This window comes from Lepidochelys kempii, chromosome 10 (assembly GCF_965140285.1).
Source record: "Lepidochelys kempii isolate rLepKem1 chromosome 10, rLepKem1.hap1, whole genome shotgun sequence".
In the NCBI taxonomy this organism is placed as follows: domain Eukaryota; kingdom Metazoa; phylum Chordata; order Testudines; family Cheloniidae; genus Lepidochelys; species Lepidochelys kempii.
In genome coordinates, this window is record NC_136389.1 from 47,303,236 (window position 1) to 47,321,041 (window position 17,806).

The 17,806-nt window shown below is 53.1% G+C and overlaps 1 protein-coding gene across 7 annotated transcripts in view; it reads right to left on the bottom strand.

Moving 5' to 3' along the window:
• The window catches only part of LOC140918562 (collagen and calcium-binding EGF domain-containing protein 1), a 56,352-nt gene that overhangs the window by 16,105 nt on the left and 22,441 nt on the right, over nucleotides 1-17,806 (bottom strand). For 2 of the 7 annotated variants that reach the window (XR_012161239.2, XM_073363284.2), the window contains exons 3-9: nucleotides 12,496-12,548; nucleotides 11,348-11,482; nucleotides 10,827-10,964; nucleotides 10,552-10,658; nucleotides 9,580-9,700; nucleotides 6,633-6,781; nucleotides 6,127-6,162 (exon numbers count right to left, since the gene is read on the bottom strand). Coding sequence is in view for 6 of the 7 variants with exons in the window: in XM_073363284.2 (XP_073219385.1) it covers nucleotides 6,127-6,162; nucleotides 6,633-6,781; nucleotides 9,580-9,700; nucleotides 10,552-10,658; nucleotides 10,827-10,964; nucleotides 11,348-11,482; nucleotides 12,496-12,548 (739 nt within the window). In the remaining variant the exon portion in view is untranslated. Of the gene's footprint in view, nucleotides 1-566; nucleotides 3,444-4,363; nucleotides 4,502-6,126; nucleotides 6,163-6,632; nucleotides 6,782-9,579; nucleotides 9,701-10,551; nucleotides 10,659-10,826; nucleotides 10,965-11,347; nucleotides 11,483-12,495; nucleotides 12,549-17,806 lie in introns of those variants that run through there. The other 5 variants (XM_073363281.2, XM_073363282.2, XM_073363285.2 and 2 more) reach the window with 5 other exon arrangements.

The window sequence follows — 17,806 nt, forward strand, 5'->3', positions numbered from 1 at the left end:
TCCTTGCTGCAAAGTGCATGGGTTGCCAAACCCAGTGAAAGCAGCCCCCCACCCCCACCCCCTCCAGGGCATCAGACTACACTCACAGCAGGGCCAGCTTGCCTGGCTTGAAAGCACCACCATATGCATCTGAGAGGGTTTTGTGTGTGAACACGAGGAGGGGTGGGGGAATCATAAAATATTAGGGTTGGAAGAGACCTCAGAAGGTCATCTAGTCCAATCCCCTGCCCAAAGCAGGACCAACCCCAACTAAATCATCCCAGCCAGGGCTTTGTCAGGCTGGGCCTTAAAAACCGCGAAGGATGGAGATTCCATCACCTCCCTAGGTAACCCATTCCAGTGCTTCACCACCCTCCCAGTGAAATAGTGTTTCCTAATATCCAATCTAGACCTCCCTCGCTGCAACTTGAGACCGTTGCTCCTTGTACTATCATCTGCCACCACTGACAACAGCCGAGCTCCATCCTCTTTGGAACCCCCCTTCAGGTAGTAGAAGGCTGCTATCAAATTCCCCCCCCCCCTCCTCTTCTGCAGACTAAATAAGCCCAGTTCCCTCAGCCTCTCCTCATAAGTCATGTGACCCAGCCCCCTAATCATTTTCATTGCCCTCCGCTGGACTCTCTCCAATTTGTCCACATCCCTTCTGTAGTGGGGGGACCAAAACTGGACACAATACTCCAGGTGTGGCCTCACCAGTGCCAAATAGAGGGGAATAATCACTTCCCTCGATCTGCTGGCAACGCTCCTACTAATACAGCCCAAAATGCCATTGGCCTTCTTGGCAACAAGGGCACACTGCTGACTCATATCCAGCTTCTCGTCCACTGTAATCCCCAGGTCCTTTTCTGCAGAACTGCTGCTTTGCCAGTCGGTCCCCAGCCTGTAGCGGTGCATGGGATTCTTCCGTCCTAAGTGCCAGAGTCAGAGCCTGAGTTAACGCTCCAGTGACGACACGTCCTTAGCCTGTCTGCTTCAGTTTCCCCAGCTGTACAAAAGGGATGACAGCACTGCCCAGCCTCATGGGGTGGTGTTAGGATGAATACATTACAGACTGTGAAGTGCCCAAGTAACGGGGGCCGTAATAGTATCGAGGAGAGATAAAACCAGGGAAAGAAATTAAGATGGATAAGGACCATTTAAGCCTTGGATAGACAGAGCCATAGGACTCAGCAGAGCTCCATTGTCTTCTGTTCACACCATCTGAGGCTCTGACCCACAATTTTAAACGCCTAACCTATTAAATGCATTTATTTTCAACTTTCCAGGAAATTCCATCTGTACCCTAAAACCAGGCCTACAGTAGGATTTTTAGCCCCCTGTTTAATTACACCAACGTAGCTGGCTCAGTGCAATCCCCTCCTGCAGCCACACTGCACTGGTATAAACAGTGTCTATGGTAGGGTTTTGCAGCTACAGTGCACTAGTGGATGAAATCCCACTGGGAGGCAGCACAGTCCAGTGGATAGGAGACCACGTTAGGCATCGGTAGAAGTGGGTTGCAGTCCCAGCTCTGCTGTGTGATGGTTGGACAGTCACGCCCTCCCCTTGGTTCCCCTCGCAGTTGCATTTCTCTGCAGCTGGGAAGCTCTCAAGGTACAGGCTGTATCTCTGTGATTATGCAGCACTTAGCATGAAGAAGCCCGGATCTCATTTGGCCCCTTTTGGTGCTATTGAGAATAACAGTGTAGACGTAGTGTGAGAGTTGGGCTTTTGCCACTTACTCCACCGCACTCCTCACTCGCCTGCCAAGCTCACCACTGGCTTCTCTACTCCTCTGTTAGAGGCATAACAGATCCTTAGCAGAACACATCTTAAGGCAGCCTCCGTCCCTCTTAGAGCAGCAGTGTGTTTGTGTAGGAGCCTAGACTCCTGTTTGCACATAATGAGTGCACTACGGTTTCCTTCACATGCCTTTGCTCTGTAGGAGCCAGTGCAGCCTGACAAGAGTTTTGCTTATGCAGAAATTACAGGCGTTCATGACTCCAGTGCCTCTGTGCTAAAATTGAGGGTGGATTTCAAAACACCAGCTGCCACCTACTGGAGAGTTTTGTCTATGGAGTTCTCTGGAACCCCTGAATTCGCTTAGACTGCAACCCATTAGCGGGCCTTTATTAGAGAGTATGGGGGGCTCATTCCCTTGCTCATGTTCCGATGACATTCTCCCCAGGTCCAGAGACTGGAGAAGGAACCTGTTCACTTTCCTCTGTTTGCAGTTATTTGCATTGCCGTCTCTCCTGTTACAGAGACCAAAGTCAGAAGTGAGGGTAAAGGCATGCCAGACCAGATTCGTGTCATTTACAAGAGGAGACGTGCAAAAATGATAGCAGCTTAGATTCACAGCTGCATTTGGCCCTTAGTATTTCTGGACGTAACCTGGGTTCACAGTTCCTTAGGATGAAAGCCCAGGGCTAAGAGTGACACCATCTCCCCAGGCGAGGAGGGCCCTGCATGCACAGTGAGCTTTTATTAATGGCCTTTAGTGTTCTGTCTCTCTCTTTCTACCATGCGGGTTATTGGCAGTGGGGATCTGAAACCGTAAGCTTCTGTTGTCTGAGCTACAAGACCCAGCCGTAGCAGCCTCATCAATCTGCCATCACGAGCAAGGGCCAGAGCATCATACAGAGTAGGTGTTACACTGAGCTTTCTGGAGCAAGGTTACACAGAGGATCAGATCTGAAGCCAGTAAAGAATTCTTCCTTGGACACATCAGCAGGGATCTGAGATTATCCACACCTGATTTTCCACTCACACTAGCGTAAACCGGGAGCAACCTCAGGGAAATCAACACAGTGACCCTGGTGTAAAACTGGAGTGAGAAGAGAATCAGGCCCTCGATGTTTTACTTCTTCCTTCCAGCTCATTTGCCCTACATTTCCCCTGGATATAAACTGCTGGTAGAGGCTGAGCTGCTGTGGAGAAGCAAATCCAGGGCTTCCTCCCTGCATCTAGAGAATGTCCCATCTTCTTCAAAGAGACAGAAAAGTACCTTTTTAAAAATACCCCTTTTCCATTCTTTCTAGTGTAAAAATATAACATTTAACACTCATAATAAATAGACTCCCTGCTCTGGACAGCGACTGTGATGGCCGGCTCAAATTGGCCTGAGGGAACGAATCAGCTGCAGTGTCCAGCAACCACGGAACATCTCTGGAGCATCTTGTGTCCAAGCAACATCTCTGGAGTGTGGGCGATTCCTGCGTCCAGCTGCAGGGGAGCAGGTGTCTGCCACCTGGTCATGTGGCTGAGCGCGCGGGTCTAGGCCCCCGCAGCAGCTCCTCCTGGCCGGATCCCCATTCGTGCACCTCAGAGTCCCTGCTGTCGGCAGACGGCGTCTCAAACTCCATCCTCCGGTGATGGCCAAACACTTTCTCCTGTAGTTCATGGATGTCATTCCTGATGTCGGCCATCATCAGGAGCAGGAAGTCAAAGGAGCCCGGAGGGCCCTGTGGGGAGAGAATAGAGAGGCTCGCTCTGAGCGCAGAGCTCTGGCCCAGTGGCTCAGACTGGACTGGCCAGGCTCCCATGCTGGCCAAACATAAAGATGTCCAGGGTTTCGTTTCAGCATACCCCAGACCCTGACTCACGATGATACAATGACACCATGTCCCAGCTGATCAATGCCAGCCTGACGGAGGTTGTGTTCGGGAAGGCAGGAGAATGGCAGGAAAGGGCTGGTTGCATGTAGGAGAGGCTGGCGTTCTCCATGCTCCCAGGGAGCAGAGCCAGGAATGCAAGGCTGAGTGCTGCTAGGTACCTCCTCACCTCAGGGATGGATTTGCTGAGAACAGGCTCTTGTGAGGTAGCATTGCACCATCGCTACAGTGCACAAGGGTGGGCTCAAGTTGGTTGGATTCTGTGGGCCCGGCCTTGCTCGTGAACAGAAAGTTCCCTGTCAGAGGGGTCTTTGTTAGCCATTAAAGTCAATGGAGCTACGCTGATTTATACTAGCAGGGGAGGGCCCATTGATGTCCATGGTGCTGCATCAGTTTACACCAGAGTGGGATCTGACCATATGTGTACAAATTACTCCTTCCTCTAGGCTTCCCATCTTCTCCCATTGTGTCTATTGGATTGTAAGCCACTGGGGCAGGGAATGTCTTTATTTTGTGTCGTGTCCAGGGCAGAGCATGTTGTCTGGGCTTGATGCCTACTAAAATAAGATAGATGAATTGTGGGGAGGGTGTGTGTGTGTGGAGGGGAGCACACACTTGTGAGACACACCCAGAATCAGGCTAACCTTAGATACTTTCTCAGACCCCTGGGGCCTGATGCTCCACTGCCTTGAACCTTGTGCGGCCATTTACACCCAAACACAGTGGGGACCAAGTACTAACAAATCAGACTCGTTGAATTTCACACTCACTTGCCCAAGGAGCAAGGCAGTGGGGACTTGGGGCCCAAGCTGAGGTTTCTGACCCTGGCTTTGCCTGATGCTCTGTGCTGCTAATTGTTTTTCCATTCTTACCGGTGGCCCTCGGGGACCGGGGTATCCTCGTTTGCCCTAAAACAGAAAGCAAAGGTCAGAGCGGGGACTAGCAGCAAAATGATTTCTGTGGCAGAGCAGGGGGATGGGATTTAAATCACTGTCAAAACCCATCTATTTGACAAGGGCACTGAAGGCAGGGTCTTTCAGGTGGGGATAAAGCTGCTGTGGGATTTCTCAGCGACAGGCTGGGAAGTTAATGTTTTCCTGGATTCTGCTGCCAGGGGATATTCTGTGCTTTTGTATGTAACTGTTGTCAGGGTGCCTAGCATCTGCGCACTGACCTGTGCCAGGCTGATTGCCACCTGCTGAGAGTCTGGTCTCTTGTTTGTCCTCAGAACAAGCTGTGTTGCTGGCTAGAGTTCACCCCCAAAACCAACTTGCACCAAAGATATTTTCATACTCATTGAGAATAAAATGACCTCCATGCTGGGGCACACAGGCCCCATTCTGGCTGGGAGGAGTTTCATGAGGTTCTGTGGCTCCAATGAGCCCCACCCTGCTACACCTGCAGCCAATGTCAGGTGTGGAGCGGGGAGTTCAAAGGAGAAGGCCCAGCTTAGCGTGGGGCTGAGCATGCAGAAGATCAGAGTTCTGCTCTCTTGGGATGAGAAGCCTGGTTACAGCCAGGAGTCGGGGACAGCTGGCAGCCTGGCTGAGTCTCCCAGTGGATGGGATGGCTGATCCGGGGGTTGACCAAAGGCTGTTTGAAGACAGCCCCAGAGCAGAAGCCTGGGTTCCTGATGAAGACTCCTCAGATGACCCTGTTGCGAGTTCACAGCTCGCTTGTATTTGGGGACTTCGATACCCAGAAGGGCTGGGATTCGGACATGGCTGAGCTGGAGGGCTGACGCCCATTGCACTGGACCCTGCAAGAGGCAGTGACTGACTGTCAGAGACACTCTGACAGGGTGAGGAATGTCCGACTGGGCCACAAGGGGGAAGCACAGAGGTTGGCCCCCGTCACTCCTCAAACACATAAAGCCATCTGAGCAAAGGTGAATCAAACTCAACACCTATTCCTATAGCGCCTTGCATGCTGCAGACTCCCAAAGGGTTTTAACAAACTGTACAGACACAGGGATCGCTCACCTACCACTGAAATGCAGCCACTTCTGGGACGGAGCACCTCACCTGTTCTGCACAAGCAACAGCAGGTTGACAAGATGTAACCACTCAGGTTGCAATGGGGCCACAACACCGCTCGTGCGGAAAGTTTTGCTGTAGCTAGAATGGGGGCGTGTACTTGCCCCCCATGCGTCATGCCCCCTGCAGTTGGTTTTGAGACTAGAATGGACCAGTCAGAAAAGTGCATGTTTGCTACCACGGGGGTGTGTGACCCCAGCAGAGAACCCTGGGTCCTAATTTTCCTAGTGTAGATGGATCAGGATTGATTTGCCCTAGTGTAGATAATGGCCAGAGAGACAAGGCACTGGAGAATCAGACTCATTTTCTCCTGGCTGTGGGCCACTAAAGGAATTACGTTACTTTCACTGGGAACTGAGACACGAGACTAGGAATCAGAACTGCGGGAGAGCCTCTTTGCAGTAGGAACCACTGTGTGTATGTGTACAGCGCCTAGCACCGTGGAGCCCCACTGGGGGCCTCGAAGGCAATACAGATAATAATGGAAGCCGTGGTACCTTCTGGCCATTCCTTCCCGGTGCCCCAGGAGCGCCCTAGGAGAAGCACAAACACAGAGCTTAGTGCAGGAGTAAACAAGATCATTGCGACTCTGGGTCTACAGCAAGTGCATCCGGAGGGTGGAGAGCATGTGTGGTACTGGGTGGGGCTGAGTGCCTGCCAGCTGTGGGGCGGGGAGCCAGCTCTGGTGGCGTGGACAGGGGAAGGATGCTGGTGGTTGGAGGTCCAGCAAGTGGATCTGGTGACGGGGAAATGCTGCTGGCTGTGGGTCTCTTGGAGAGAAGGGGCGGGGCAGGAAGCGCTGGGGGCAGTGGGTCTCTGCAGGAGAGGGGGAAGGCACTGAACCTGACTGGGCAGGGTTGGCTTGTGTGTGTGGGACTGGCCCATTTGCCAGGTGTGGGCAGGGGAAGAAGCCATTGGCCGATGGGGATGGTGGGCTGGACTCCAGCGCTCTGGGGGTGGGGCCAGGATGCATGACCCAGCGAATGGGGCTTTTGCTACTCACCACTGGTCCCCTTTGTCCGATTTTGATATGCGCAAAGTCAGGATACGGTCCCATTGGTCCCATGTCCCCACGGGGCCCTGGGGTTCCTGGAGGCCCTGGAGGTCCAACTGCCCCTGGACTCCCTTTCTCACCTGTTGCTCCCGGGTCACCTTAACATAGAAAAGGATGTTTGATTTCTGAACTGGGTCTTAAAGAAGCAGAGCAACTGACAGCATTAATACCAGAGAAGGCCCTGGCCCAGGACCCCCGGCCAGAGGGTTTGGATCCAATCTTTACAGAGGGCCTAGCCCAAACCCCAGAGCCCACTGCTCCCAGATCAGGGAGCATTTCTAATCTAGAGCCTGAGCGGAAATCTCTGCTTGGATCCATCTCCGCTTCGTATCCAACTTGGATGTCAGCCCAGCACCCCCACCCGCCTCTTCCCTGGGAAGCCCTAGAGCTGTGTGCCCACCACAGAGAGTGCCAGGCCTGCTGCCCTCCCCATGTGTGGGGAGCCAGGACAAGAAGGCTGGTAACTGAAGGCTGCAGGTTTGAGGCAGTCTGGGCTGGTTTGCCCATTTCTTGTTAAGAGAGGTGTGTCTAACCCCCACTGTCCCCAACCACCACTAGGTTACCTGCTGTCATAAATATAAAGGGAAGGGTAACCCCCTTTAAAATCCCTCCTGGCCAGAGAAAAAAATCCTCTCACCTGTAAAGGGTTAAGAAGCTAAAGGTAACCTCACTGGCACCTGACCAAAATGACCAATGAGGAGACAAGATACTTTCAAAAGCTGGGAGGAGGGAGAAAAACAAAGGGTCTGGTCTGTCTGTCTATTTGCCGCTTTGCCGGGGATAGGCCAGGAATGGAGTCTTAAAACTTTTAGTAAGTAATCTAGCTGGGTATGCGTTAGATTATGATTTCTTTAAATGGCTGAGAAAAGAATTGTGCTGAATAGAATAACTATTTCTGTCTGTGTATCTTTTTATAACTTAAGGTTTTGCCTAGAGGGGTTCTCTATGTTTTGAATCTAATTACCCTGTAAGGTATCTACCATCCTGATGTTACAGGGGGGATTTCTTTACTTCTATTTACTTCTATCTCTATTAAAAGTCTTCTTGTAAAAACTGAATGCTTTTTCATTGTTCTCAGATCCAAGGGTTTGGGTCTGTGGTCACCTATGCAAATTGGTGAGGCTTTTTATCCAACATTCCCCAGGAATGGGGGGGTGCAAGTGTTGGGAGGATTGTTCATTGTTCTTAAGATCCAAGGGTCTGGGTCTGTAGTCACCTAGGCAAATTGGTGAGGCTTTTTACCAAACCTTGTCCAGGAAGTGGGGTGCAAGGTTTTGGGAAGTATTTTGGGGGGAAAGACGTTTCCAAACAGCTCTTCCCCAGTAACCAGTATTAGTTTGGTGGTGGTAGCGGCCAATCCAAGGACGAAGGGTGGAATATTTTGTACCTTGGGGAAGTTTTGACCTAAGCTGGTAAAGATAAGCTTAGGAGGTTTTTCATGCAGGTCCCCACATCTGTACCCTAGCGTTCAGAGTGGGGAAGGAATCTTGACACCTGCCTCAGGGAAGTGCTCCTGCTGGCTAGAGAGGCCACCTAAAAAGGCTGCCACATGATAGGTGGCAGCTAAGGCCTGGTGTACACTTAAAATGTAGATCAAGCCAGCTATGTCACTTGGGGTGTGAAAAATCCACACCCCCGGACCAACGTAATTAAGCTGACCTAACCCCTAGTGCAGATGCAGCTAGTTATCACCTCTCAGAGAGGTGGATCACCTACACCAGTGGCTCTCAACCTTTCCAGACTACTGTCCGTACTCCTTTCAGGAGTCTGATTTGTCTTGCGTACCCCCAAGTTTCACCTCACTTAAAACCAACTTACTTACAAAATCAGACCTAAAAATGCAAAAGCGTCACAGCCACACTATCACTGACAAATTGCTTCCTTTCTCATTTTTACCATATAATTCTAAACTAAATCCATTGGACTATAAATATTGTCCTTACTTTTCAGTGTATTCTATTTAGAGCAGTGTAAACAATCCATTGTCTGTACGAAATTTTAGTTTGTACTCACTTCGCTAGTGCTTGTTATGTAGCCTGCCATAAAACTAGGCAAATCTCTGGGTGAGTTGATGGACCCCCTGGAAGACCTCTGCGCACCCCCAAGGTCCACTGAGACCTTGAGATCCACTGACCTACACCAATGGGAAAACTCCTCCTGTCACTGTAGGAAGCATCTACAGTGCAACAGCACAGCTGCAGCCCCTGTGGTGTAGACACAGCCTAAGCCACCTTCCATCCTGAAATGTGCCAAAGTATTGGGAGGCGATAATTTACTGCTGAAATGGAGCCACCTCTGGGGTGGAATGAAGCAATCCTCCTGCCCAAGTGATGCTGCCGTTTTTAGGGAGAGGATAAAGAACATCGCCACGCACAGGGCGAATTTAGGGGAGCAGGATGTAACACTCTGATGGGGGGCAGCATTATCCCCCTAGGATTAGCTCTGCATAGGCCTCCGCCGTCATCCTTGGAGCATTAAGGTCAGTGTCTTCCACTGCACCATCTACACTGCCCGAGGCCCTGCTAGTCTCCCCAGGAAAGGGGCGAGCCGTGGCTTTAGCCACAGGAGATGTATATCATCCCATGCCAAGCCCAGAGAGCTAATGCAGCCTGGTATTTCCAGGGTAGTGGGGATCCAGGCTTGAGAAATTAGCCCGGCCAAGAGGGTAACCCCAGCCTAGCTCTTGGCAAAGGTGCCATGGGACATAGAGTGTCCATTGCTTGCCCACTGTAGGTGTTACTCCTGCACTAGTGGGCTGATTGCACCAACCCAGCCCTCTCGCTTCCCTCTGACAAACAGGATTCTTGCTTGGTCTAATGAAAAGCAGTGCTGGGTCAGATCCTCACAGGCATCCAGGGCCTCCCACCCCAGCAATCTCCAGCATCCCAAGATGTACCTGGAGGCCCCGGGGGGCCTGGGGGCCCTAGGGCAGGAGGATGGTGTGAGGAGTCTGCTGGTTTGCGGTTAATCCTCATCCAGGACTTCCTACTCTTGTTATCCAAGACGGGAAGCAGCAGCTGGGGAGGGGAAGGAAAAGAAGTGCAGACAAGCCCTGTAAGGAGGGAAGGTCACGCAATTTCTGCAGTCTCATGCCCCAGGGACAGAGTGTCAACAGAGTGATTCCCAGTGGCAGGGGCTGGAGAGCATCATTGAAAGTGGGGGGGGCCTAGATTCGTTCCCCCCCAAACACCTGACCCTCCTCTTCCTCTCGCAGCCTCCCCAGCAGCCTGACCTCTGGCCCATGAGCACCTAGACCCACCCCTTCCAAATCTGCGTGAGCGGCACTGCAACCTGGCACATGGGGTCACAGAGCTGCTCAGGTCTGGTCCAGCCAAATAGTGGTCGGGTCATGGCCTGGGTGGTCCCCCTGGCTCCATGGCCTACGCCTAGCGGGTTTAGAGGGAATGGGAACCTGCTGCAAAGGGTATGCAGATTAGCCAAGAGAAGGAGGACCTCTGGGGAGAAGGTCCTGCCCCCTGCATGCCCCTCCCCAATGGGAGTGGCCAGAGAGGCACCCCTCCCAGCACATCCTTTAAAAAAAGCCGTGTGGGCCGTATTCACCACAGGTACAAGTGGATGCAACAGCTCTGACTTCCATGGACTTGTGCCCACTTCGCACAGGTCTGAATGCGGCCCTTGGATCCATTTCCGCCCCGGGTCTGACTGAGCACGCCTGTGTGATCGGGGCGACCGCTTCCTGGACTACCTATTTCTTTTCAGCTCTGACTTGGTGAGACTCGGTGGCGGGGTGACAGCCCCAGGGTCCCGTTGAGGGCTGCTTCTGCAGGTTTGCCCCAGACAGCTAGCTGTCTGTCGGAGCGCTGCCAGCTGTGTGTGACCAGAAGAGGCTCAGGGTTCGTTGTCCCACCTTCTGTCTCAGCTGGGAGACTGTCTGTTTCATGCTGCTGAACTCCTCGCAGGTGACGGAGCAGGACCTGGTGCCCATCAGGGTCTCCGACTTGACCACTGTGGTGCCTGGAAGAGAATGACGCACCTGTGCCAGTCAGCAGCAGGAATGGGGGGCGGGGATGTGGACCTGCAGCCATGGGTCAGTGGAGCTACATCTGCTTGAGCCAGGGCTGAGCGTGGCCCCAGGGTCGGACAGTGCTAGGACATGATCCTTCTCCTGGTCCACGGACTCACCGTTGCTGGATTTCAGACAGGTTGTCCCGTCAGACGCTATGTAATAGCCAAGCTGGCAATGGCACCGGTAGCTGCCTGGGGTGTTCGTACACAGCTGGTCGCAGACGGCACCTCCGCTTTCCATACACTCATCGATGTCTGGGGTTGAACACAGAGAAACATCAGCCACAGCTCAGCCAGGGGAGTGCCAGGGGCCACGGAGGCCTTGCCAGGGGAACGGACGCAGCAGAAGGGAGATTCCTATCATCCTACAGCCCAGGACAGGAGATACACACATCCCTTGGGGATGGGAACCCTGCGATGGGTCTCTGGGAACCTTCCCCTAGGCTCCTACATTGGACGCTGGAGCCTAGGGATGGCTGGTATCTGCAGCAGCCTCTCCTGCAACAGAGTCCTCCAACAGACAGACCCCAGGCCACTGAAAGATGCCGCGTGTGTCCATTTATGACACAGGAGCTATTCCGGAGCCAGGCCATTACCACCAGCCCAGGCCAAGGGCGGGTACCCTTGGGGGCACTCACCGAGGCAGTAAGGGTGCAGGTGAGTCTTGTGGCGCTCTCTGTCAAAGCGATAGCCGGGGAAGCACGTGCACAGGACGCGACCAAAGTTGTCCGTGCACTGCTGCTCGCACGGGAAGTCGGCGCACACATCCGTGCCTGCAAAGAGGGGCAGATGGAGTTGTGCGCTGCTGTACGGACCACCCCTCCCACGCGCCTCACCCTGGGTGTCAAGCAGGGTGGGTTGGACTGCAGCCTTGCAACTAAGGGTGACACCTCCCCCCCCCACGCACATCACAGTGCATTGCCCTGGGCCAAATCTTCAGCCTGGCTCTGACTTCCCTGTAAAGATGCAGATTTACATCAGTGGAGGATCCGGCCCCATATGTCCTCTGCATGCGTAAGTAATTCATGGCTGGGCACTCCCCAGTAACTAGCATCCTCAACCCAATCTCTCCCTTCCACCAGGCATCCTCCCCACCTCCCTCTCCCAGCTGCCAAACCCTCTCCCTAGCTGTAACCGGCAGGTGACCCAATTCCTCTCCCAAGCCTCCCAACCTAACTGTGTCAGACCTGCTCCATCCCATAATAGACCCACTCCACCCTCTGTCTAGCAGCACCCCAGGTGTCTAGCGAGAGTGCAGACTCCAGACCCATCATGCGCTGGACTCTGCAGAGAAGCTGGAGGGGCCCACATTCAACAGAGACTAGAAATGAGCCTGGAGCAAACCGTGATTCCAAACATCCCGGAACTCTGGGGAAGATCTGGATCAGAACTTTGTGACCTGGACCCACCTCCAGAAGGAAAGCGATGGACCCTTTCCCACCCAACACAGAGCAGAATGCAGAAAGCCTCATCTGCTGAAATACCATATGCTGGGTGCTGAAGGTGTGATGTGTGAAAACAGAGAACTGCCATCACATGGTGCAAGAAGCAGCCCTGTCATGAGCCAACATCTCAAGAGCTTTCACCCTTGGAGCAGGCAGTGGAGAAGGCTGCCCAAATTTTGCAGCAAAGTCTCCCAGAGCCTTTCCAGGCAGATGGCATCATCCTGGCATTTATCTGACTAGACGATCCACTCACAGGTGACATGATCCGCGGCTTTAGTGCCACCTGAGAATAAGTGTGGACAGAGTGAGCAGGATGGGAGAGAGCTCCTTTTTATACTTACTTTCCGGGATACACTGGCCCATCACAAACCTATAGCCCTCACAGCACTTCCTCCTGGGGGAGAGAGAGCGAGAAAAAGACAATTATTTATTTAATTGTATCACCTAGGAGCCCTAGTCATGGCCCAAGGCCACATTGCGCTAGGAGCTGTACAGGCACAGAACAAACAGACAAGAGCTGCCAATCTAAGTACAAGACAGGAGACAACAGATGAGTACAGACAGACGGGTGAGCACAAGGGAACACTGGCATATTCTTGGCCTCCAGGCCAGTAGTTTCTTGTAGGCCTTGTGGCAGAGGAGAGCCCGGGAGGAGGCCGAGGTGGCTTTATGAGGAGCTCCTCCTGCACGTGAGGGGCAGCCTGGGGGAAAACGCAGAGGGGCTTGTTTGAAAATGCACCATGTGAGCGCTGGAGGCTGCATTGTGGACCACTTGCCAGCTCGAGAACGAATGAGCGACGAACACACATCTGCCCAAAAGCAGTTAGCTTCTGTCACAAGCAATTGGGAGACATCGCAGAAACAAGCAGGGCCAGATTCCTCACTGCATTGCTCCAGAGTGAGGCCAGGGTCGCTCTGCTGAAATCAATGGAGATGCACCAATGAAAGGAGTGACTCAGGGCCATACATTACCAGTCTTGGCTGAATGCTGAGGACCTTATTCAGGCCCTGCAATTTACAAGCCTGAAATGAGGACTTTAGGATTTGGGCCTGATTCTATCATTTGCATTTCTGTGAGATTATAACCTAGAATTCCTTATGTTGTTTATTATTTGTACCCCAGCAGCTAAAATCAGGGACCCATTGTGCTAGGTACTGAGACACAAAGAACCTACGATCCAAATAGACAAGCCAGACCAAGGGGACAAGGTCACACAGCAGGGCAGTGCCAAAGCTGGAATTAGAACCCAGCTCTCCTGAGTCCCAATCCCGTGCATTATCCACTGGAGCATGCTACCTCTCTAGTAGCTAGAGAACAGCTTTGGCCCTGAAGCGCTCTACAGCATTGGGCCCGCTCGTCCCCTGTGCCTTCATCTTTCTCCAGCCTCAACTTTTGCTGATGCTGGAGCCTGAGGATGAAATCGAGTCACTTGGTTGGCTACCGGCACCACAGCTGTTTCTGATGAGCCCCGGTACAGGACTTTTTTTTTCTGGACCTTTCCAAATGTATTCAAAGCTGGACTGATTGTTCCCTCCCCTTTGTGCCCCCAACGGGGGTGGCAGTCGCACACTGTACCACAAGGGGGCAGTACCACCACAGTGTCTCCTGGATCTACTTTATGGCAGAAAAGAACCCAATCTCTGGGTTTGAATCAAAACCAGGAGGGTGGAATCGGCTGACTGGCCTCCGCAGAGGCCTTGTTGAAGGGGAGCGGGAGGCGGGATCAGGTGCCCAAAGCACTGCCCTTTCTTTCAAGCCACCCGCCTGACTGACCCCTGGCAATTGTGCTGGAACCAGGAAATGGAGCATGCTGGAACCCACCTCTGATGCCTGCTGTCCCCTTCAGCTCTGCTGCACTCTAGTTAATAAAAACAGCATGGAGGAGGACCCAGCGGGACATCTACCATCTCTCTCCCTTCCCCTCCCCTGCTCTGTCTCTGCCCGGCCCGGCGCACTTCTCCAAACCTGGGTCTCCTCTGAGGCCACCTCTACGTTACTTCTGGCATTGTGAGGCTCCCAAGGAAGGCTGTTGACCCACTGTGAGTCTGGGCCTCTTCCGGCTTTGATCCCATGACCCCAGCCCCTAGGAAACGAGGATTGGAGCAGTGACGTGACCTGCCTATAGTCACGCAGGCGATCAGTCGCAGAGTCAACAATAAGAACCCAGGAGTCCGACTCCCCTTCCCACGCACTCAGCGGTCGATTTTTAGGCAGCAATAAGGGATTCACTGACAGTTTAAAAACCTTCCCCTGCAGACTGAGCCCCTAGTCTCCCAAAGCCATGTCTCAAGCCCTAGAAGGGACGGGCGTACAAGAACACAATGGCATTGAGTGTAACAGAGCACTGTGGAGAGTAAAGATGGATTCCCAGCTAGGCCTGGCAGGGTGTTGAAGCTGGAGTCCGACCTGCCACAAGCATGCTGCTCTGAAGAAGCTAATTTCTCAGAAGACTGGGCCTTTTAGTGATGGGGTACCCAGGGGTAGAATGGGTTGGCTGGAGGGAATAAGCAAGAGCGGATGGTACCCCAGGCTCTAGCTGAATTTAATGTTGATGTCTACAGAAGCCATGTGCTGAGTAGGGAAACCTGTCCACTGCCCTCGGTGCTTTCATTAAAGCCAGGGCAGGCTGTCAACACGAGACATGCCTGTGTGGAGCGGCGTCCTGACGGCCTGCACGCCGGCAAGGTTTGGAATGAGGCCGCCTGCTTTTAACTGTGCTCTCAGCGCCGGAGGAAGAGTTCAGCCACAGGAGAGAGCGAGCTGAGAACGAAGCCAGCGCTAGACTAGAGCCAGTTGAAAAGCTTCTGTGGGAACGTCTGTCCCTGTCTGGCAAAAGCTGATTTGACTAAATCAAAACGTTTCCTGGGAATGTCTCATTTTGGGCAAATTTTCAAGGGGAAATTAATGAAACACTGTTTCGATAAGGTAGAAATGTTTCTCATTTGGATCTTTATCAACACGAAACATTTTGATAAAGTCAAAATGCTTCCGTTGTATTGTTTTGACTCATCTCACCCTGACCCTTCCCCCCCAAACCTGAGTCGGCACAGCCACGCTGACCCCATGGGCAGGAGGCGAGAGCTGGCCTAGCCTTGAAAGGGTCTGGTTGTTCTCCCAGCCGGTGTGGCTCCGACACTTGTAGCTGGGTCCTGTTGCCTTTGGGTCAGGTTGCAGGGCTCTACGCTGTGTCCTGCTCTGGGATTTGGACAGGCGGCGAGCTGGTGATGGAGACCAGAGCAGGGGCAGCAGAGAGCTGCCCGGCATTCAGCTCTCTAACATTAGTGCTCTCCACCCACCTGCCCTCCTTTCCCGCTTGGTTTTCAGCACTGCAATCCCCAGACCAGAGTCCGAGCATGATGTGTATGACCATTGGCCTCTGTTTCATGTAGCCTTTCCCGCTGAGAGGAGAATAGCTGGGTTAGCTGCTATACCATTCTCTGCAGCGCCTCCTGCTGGGAGAGACTGGGACTGCAGTGGGTTTAGCTTCCTGTGCTGCCCACCAGGGAGAGCCATCACTTTCCTGCTCCCAGGTGGGATTTCCCTGGAGAAAGGTAGTTGGGCTTGGAGCTGCCAACTTCTTCCTCGGGCTGTATCTGAGCAGTTCGTTTTCTTGCTGGAGCGGGGTGCTGGGAGGGCCCTGTGCTCTGGTTTGCTTGTTTTACACTCGTATCTGTCCCTGTTGCGGTGCGTCATTTTCCTTTCTAAGCTTAATTAACCTCTCCATGAGTCTTCTGCCCCATGCTTGGTAAAGTTACTGGATCTCCTCTCCTAGCCAGGTCCCAGAACTGCTGGGGGCTGAAGCGGGACTCTTAGAGTGACAAAGGACGTACAGCAGCTGGTGAAAGAGCAGGGGGCAGAGGGGACATGTGGGAGTACAGTTTGTAGTGTACAGAAGGGGGACCATTGCAGTCGGAGGCAGTGTGTGCCAGCGGTTAGAGCACAGGCCTGAGAGCCAGGCCCTTTGGGTTCCTCCATTCCTGGCTCTGCTACTGACTCACTCTGTAACCTTATGCAAAATCCCCCTTCCCCTCTCTGTGCCTCAGTTTCCCAGTCTTTAAAAGGGGATAACACCTCCCATCTTTGTAAAACGCTTTCAGATCTAAAGCAAACTAAGCCAGGCGTGGGAGGGGGAGGAGCTGAGGGGAGCAACACCCCCAGAGCCTGAAACAACACTAACTCCTGCTGTATGTTCTGCCTCCCTGCCCGTCGGCTGGGGAGCAATGGCCGTCTAGCTACTGGGCCTGGTTGGGTCTCTAGGGCTGCACAAAGGGAGAGCTGGCCAGGATATGTGGGCTGAGAGCCTAGATCCCCCATCCCTCCTCTGCCCACTCCATACCCCCCATTTACCGCTTTAGAGGAGGGAGGACAGTCAGCCACCTTCTCACTTGGCTCCTTCTCTCCATTATTTAAGCTTTAGTTTAAAACAAAGTTTCCTGCCCCTCTGCTTGCAAAGACAACCTTTTGGGGTGTGATGCTGCCTGCCTGAGTCTGCAGCCAGCCAAACTCTGGGCCACGTTCTGCTCCCACTCATCTGCATGTAAGATCGGTTCCAGGGAAGTCAATGGCATCACACTGCTGTAAAGCCAGTGGGAGTTAGGTCAGATTTAGGCTACCTGGCTCTGAGAGAGGAGGGCCTTGATGCTGGAGACTAACAACAACAATTTCAACCCTCCCACTTATTTAGTCCACCACTGCTCAGTCTAGCAAAGGTTTGTCCTGGAGTATCTTAGATCTTCACTCCATATCCCCCCTTCCTCTGCCACACACAATTCCAGGGCTTTGCTTTCCTCTGCACCACCCACTTTGGTAGGCCTTATTCATCTGGGCTGATGTGCAGGCTAAAAAAATCCCAGCTTGGCGGTTTCCCTTGCTTCTGGTACAGGCAGTAACATCACCCCCAGTGCAATTCCTCTCCTGATGTCTATTTCACAGTGGGCTAGGTGAAAGGGAATGGGCACTCAGTAGCAGGGGGGGTGGGAAGTACATCCATCATCCCACATCTGCACGGCGGGTGGATGCTTCTAATGAGAGCGAGCGAGCCCAGGGGTATGTAAGTTTCATCTGTCTGATGCTAGAAGCAGGGCAGCGGTGACCTCATGGGAACAGACTGGCACAGAGGCAGCTGCTGCTGCCTGGGAACTGCTGGGTAGCCGGGGCTCAGAGATGAGACAGAGCGATCCCAGCCCTCTAGGGAGAGAGCAGGGCAGCAGAGCAGAGAACACCAGCCAATGTCAGCTTAGCGCTCCAGACAGGAAGGGGGAGATGCATCCCTGGGAACAGAACAAGGGTGGGAGAATCTGGTTAATAAAGTCAATTGAATCCCTATGCAGGGAGGATAAGAGTCCAGCCCACCCTGTGACAGGGCCCTTAAACCAGCTGGATCTGTTGCTCTGGGGAATTCCACCTATATAGGGGGAATCTCGGCAGAGTCCATATCGTCAGGGGTCTAGGCCATACCCCCATAAGAGTCTCTGGTACCAGGGCATGTTGGAGGAGAGAGGGGTCATGGCCAGTGTATTCCTGTGCACTGGGCTATTCCCAGCTGTTGCAATGGTCCTTAGAGGCCAGACACAAGTGAGGGCAGGTTTTGGGGCTGATCTGCCCTGGGCCAGAGCCAAACTGACCCCCTAGCAACTTGCGTATAGGGGAGG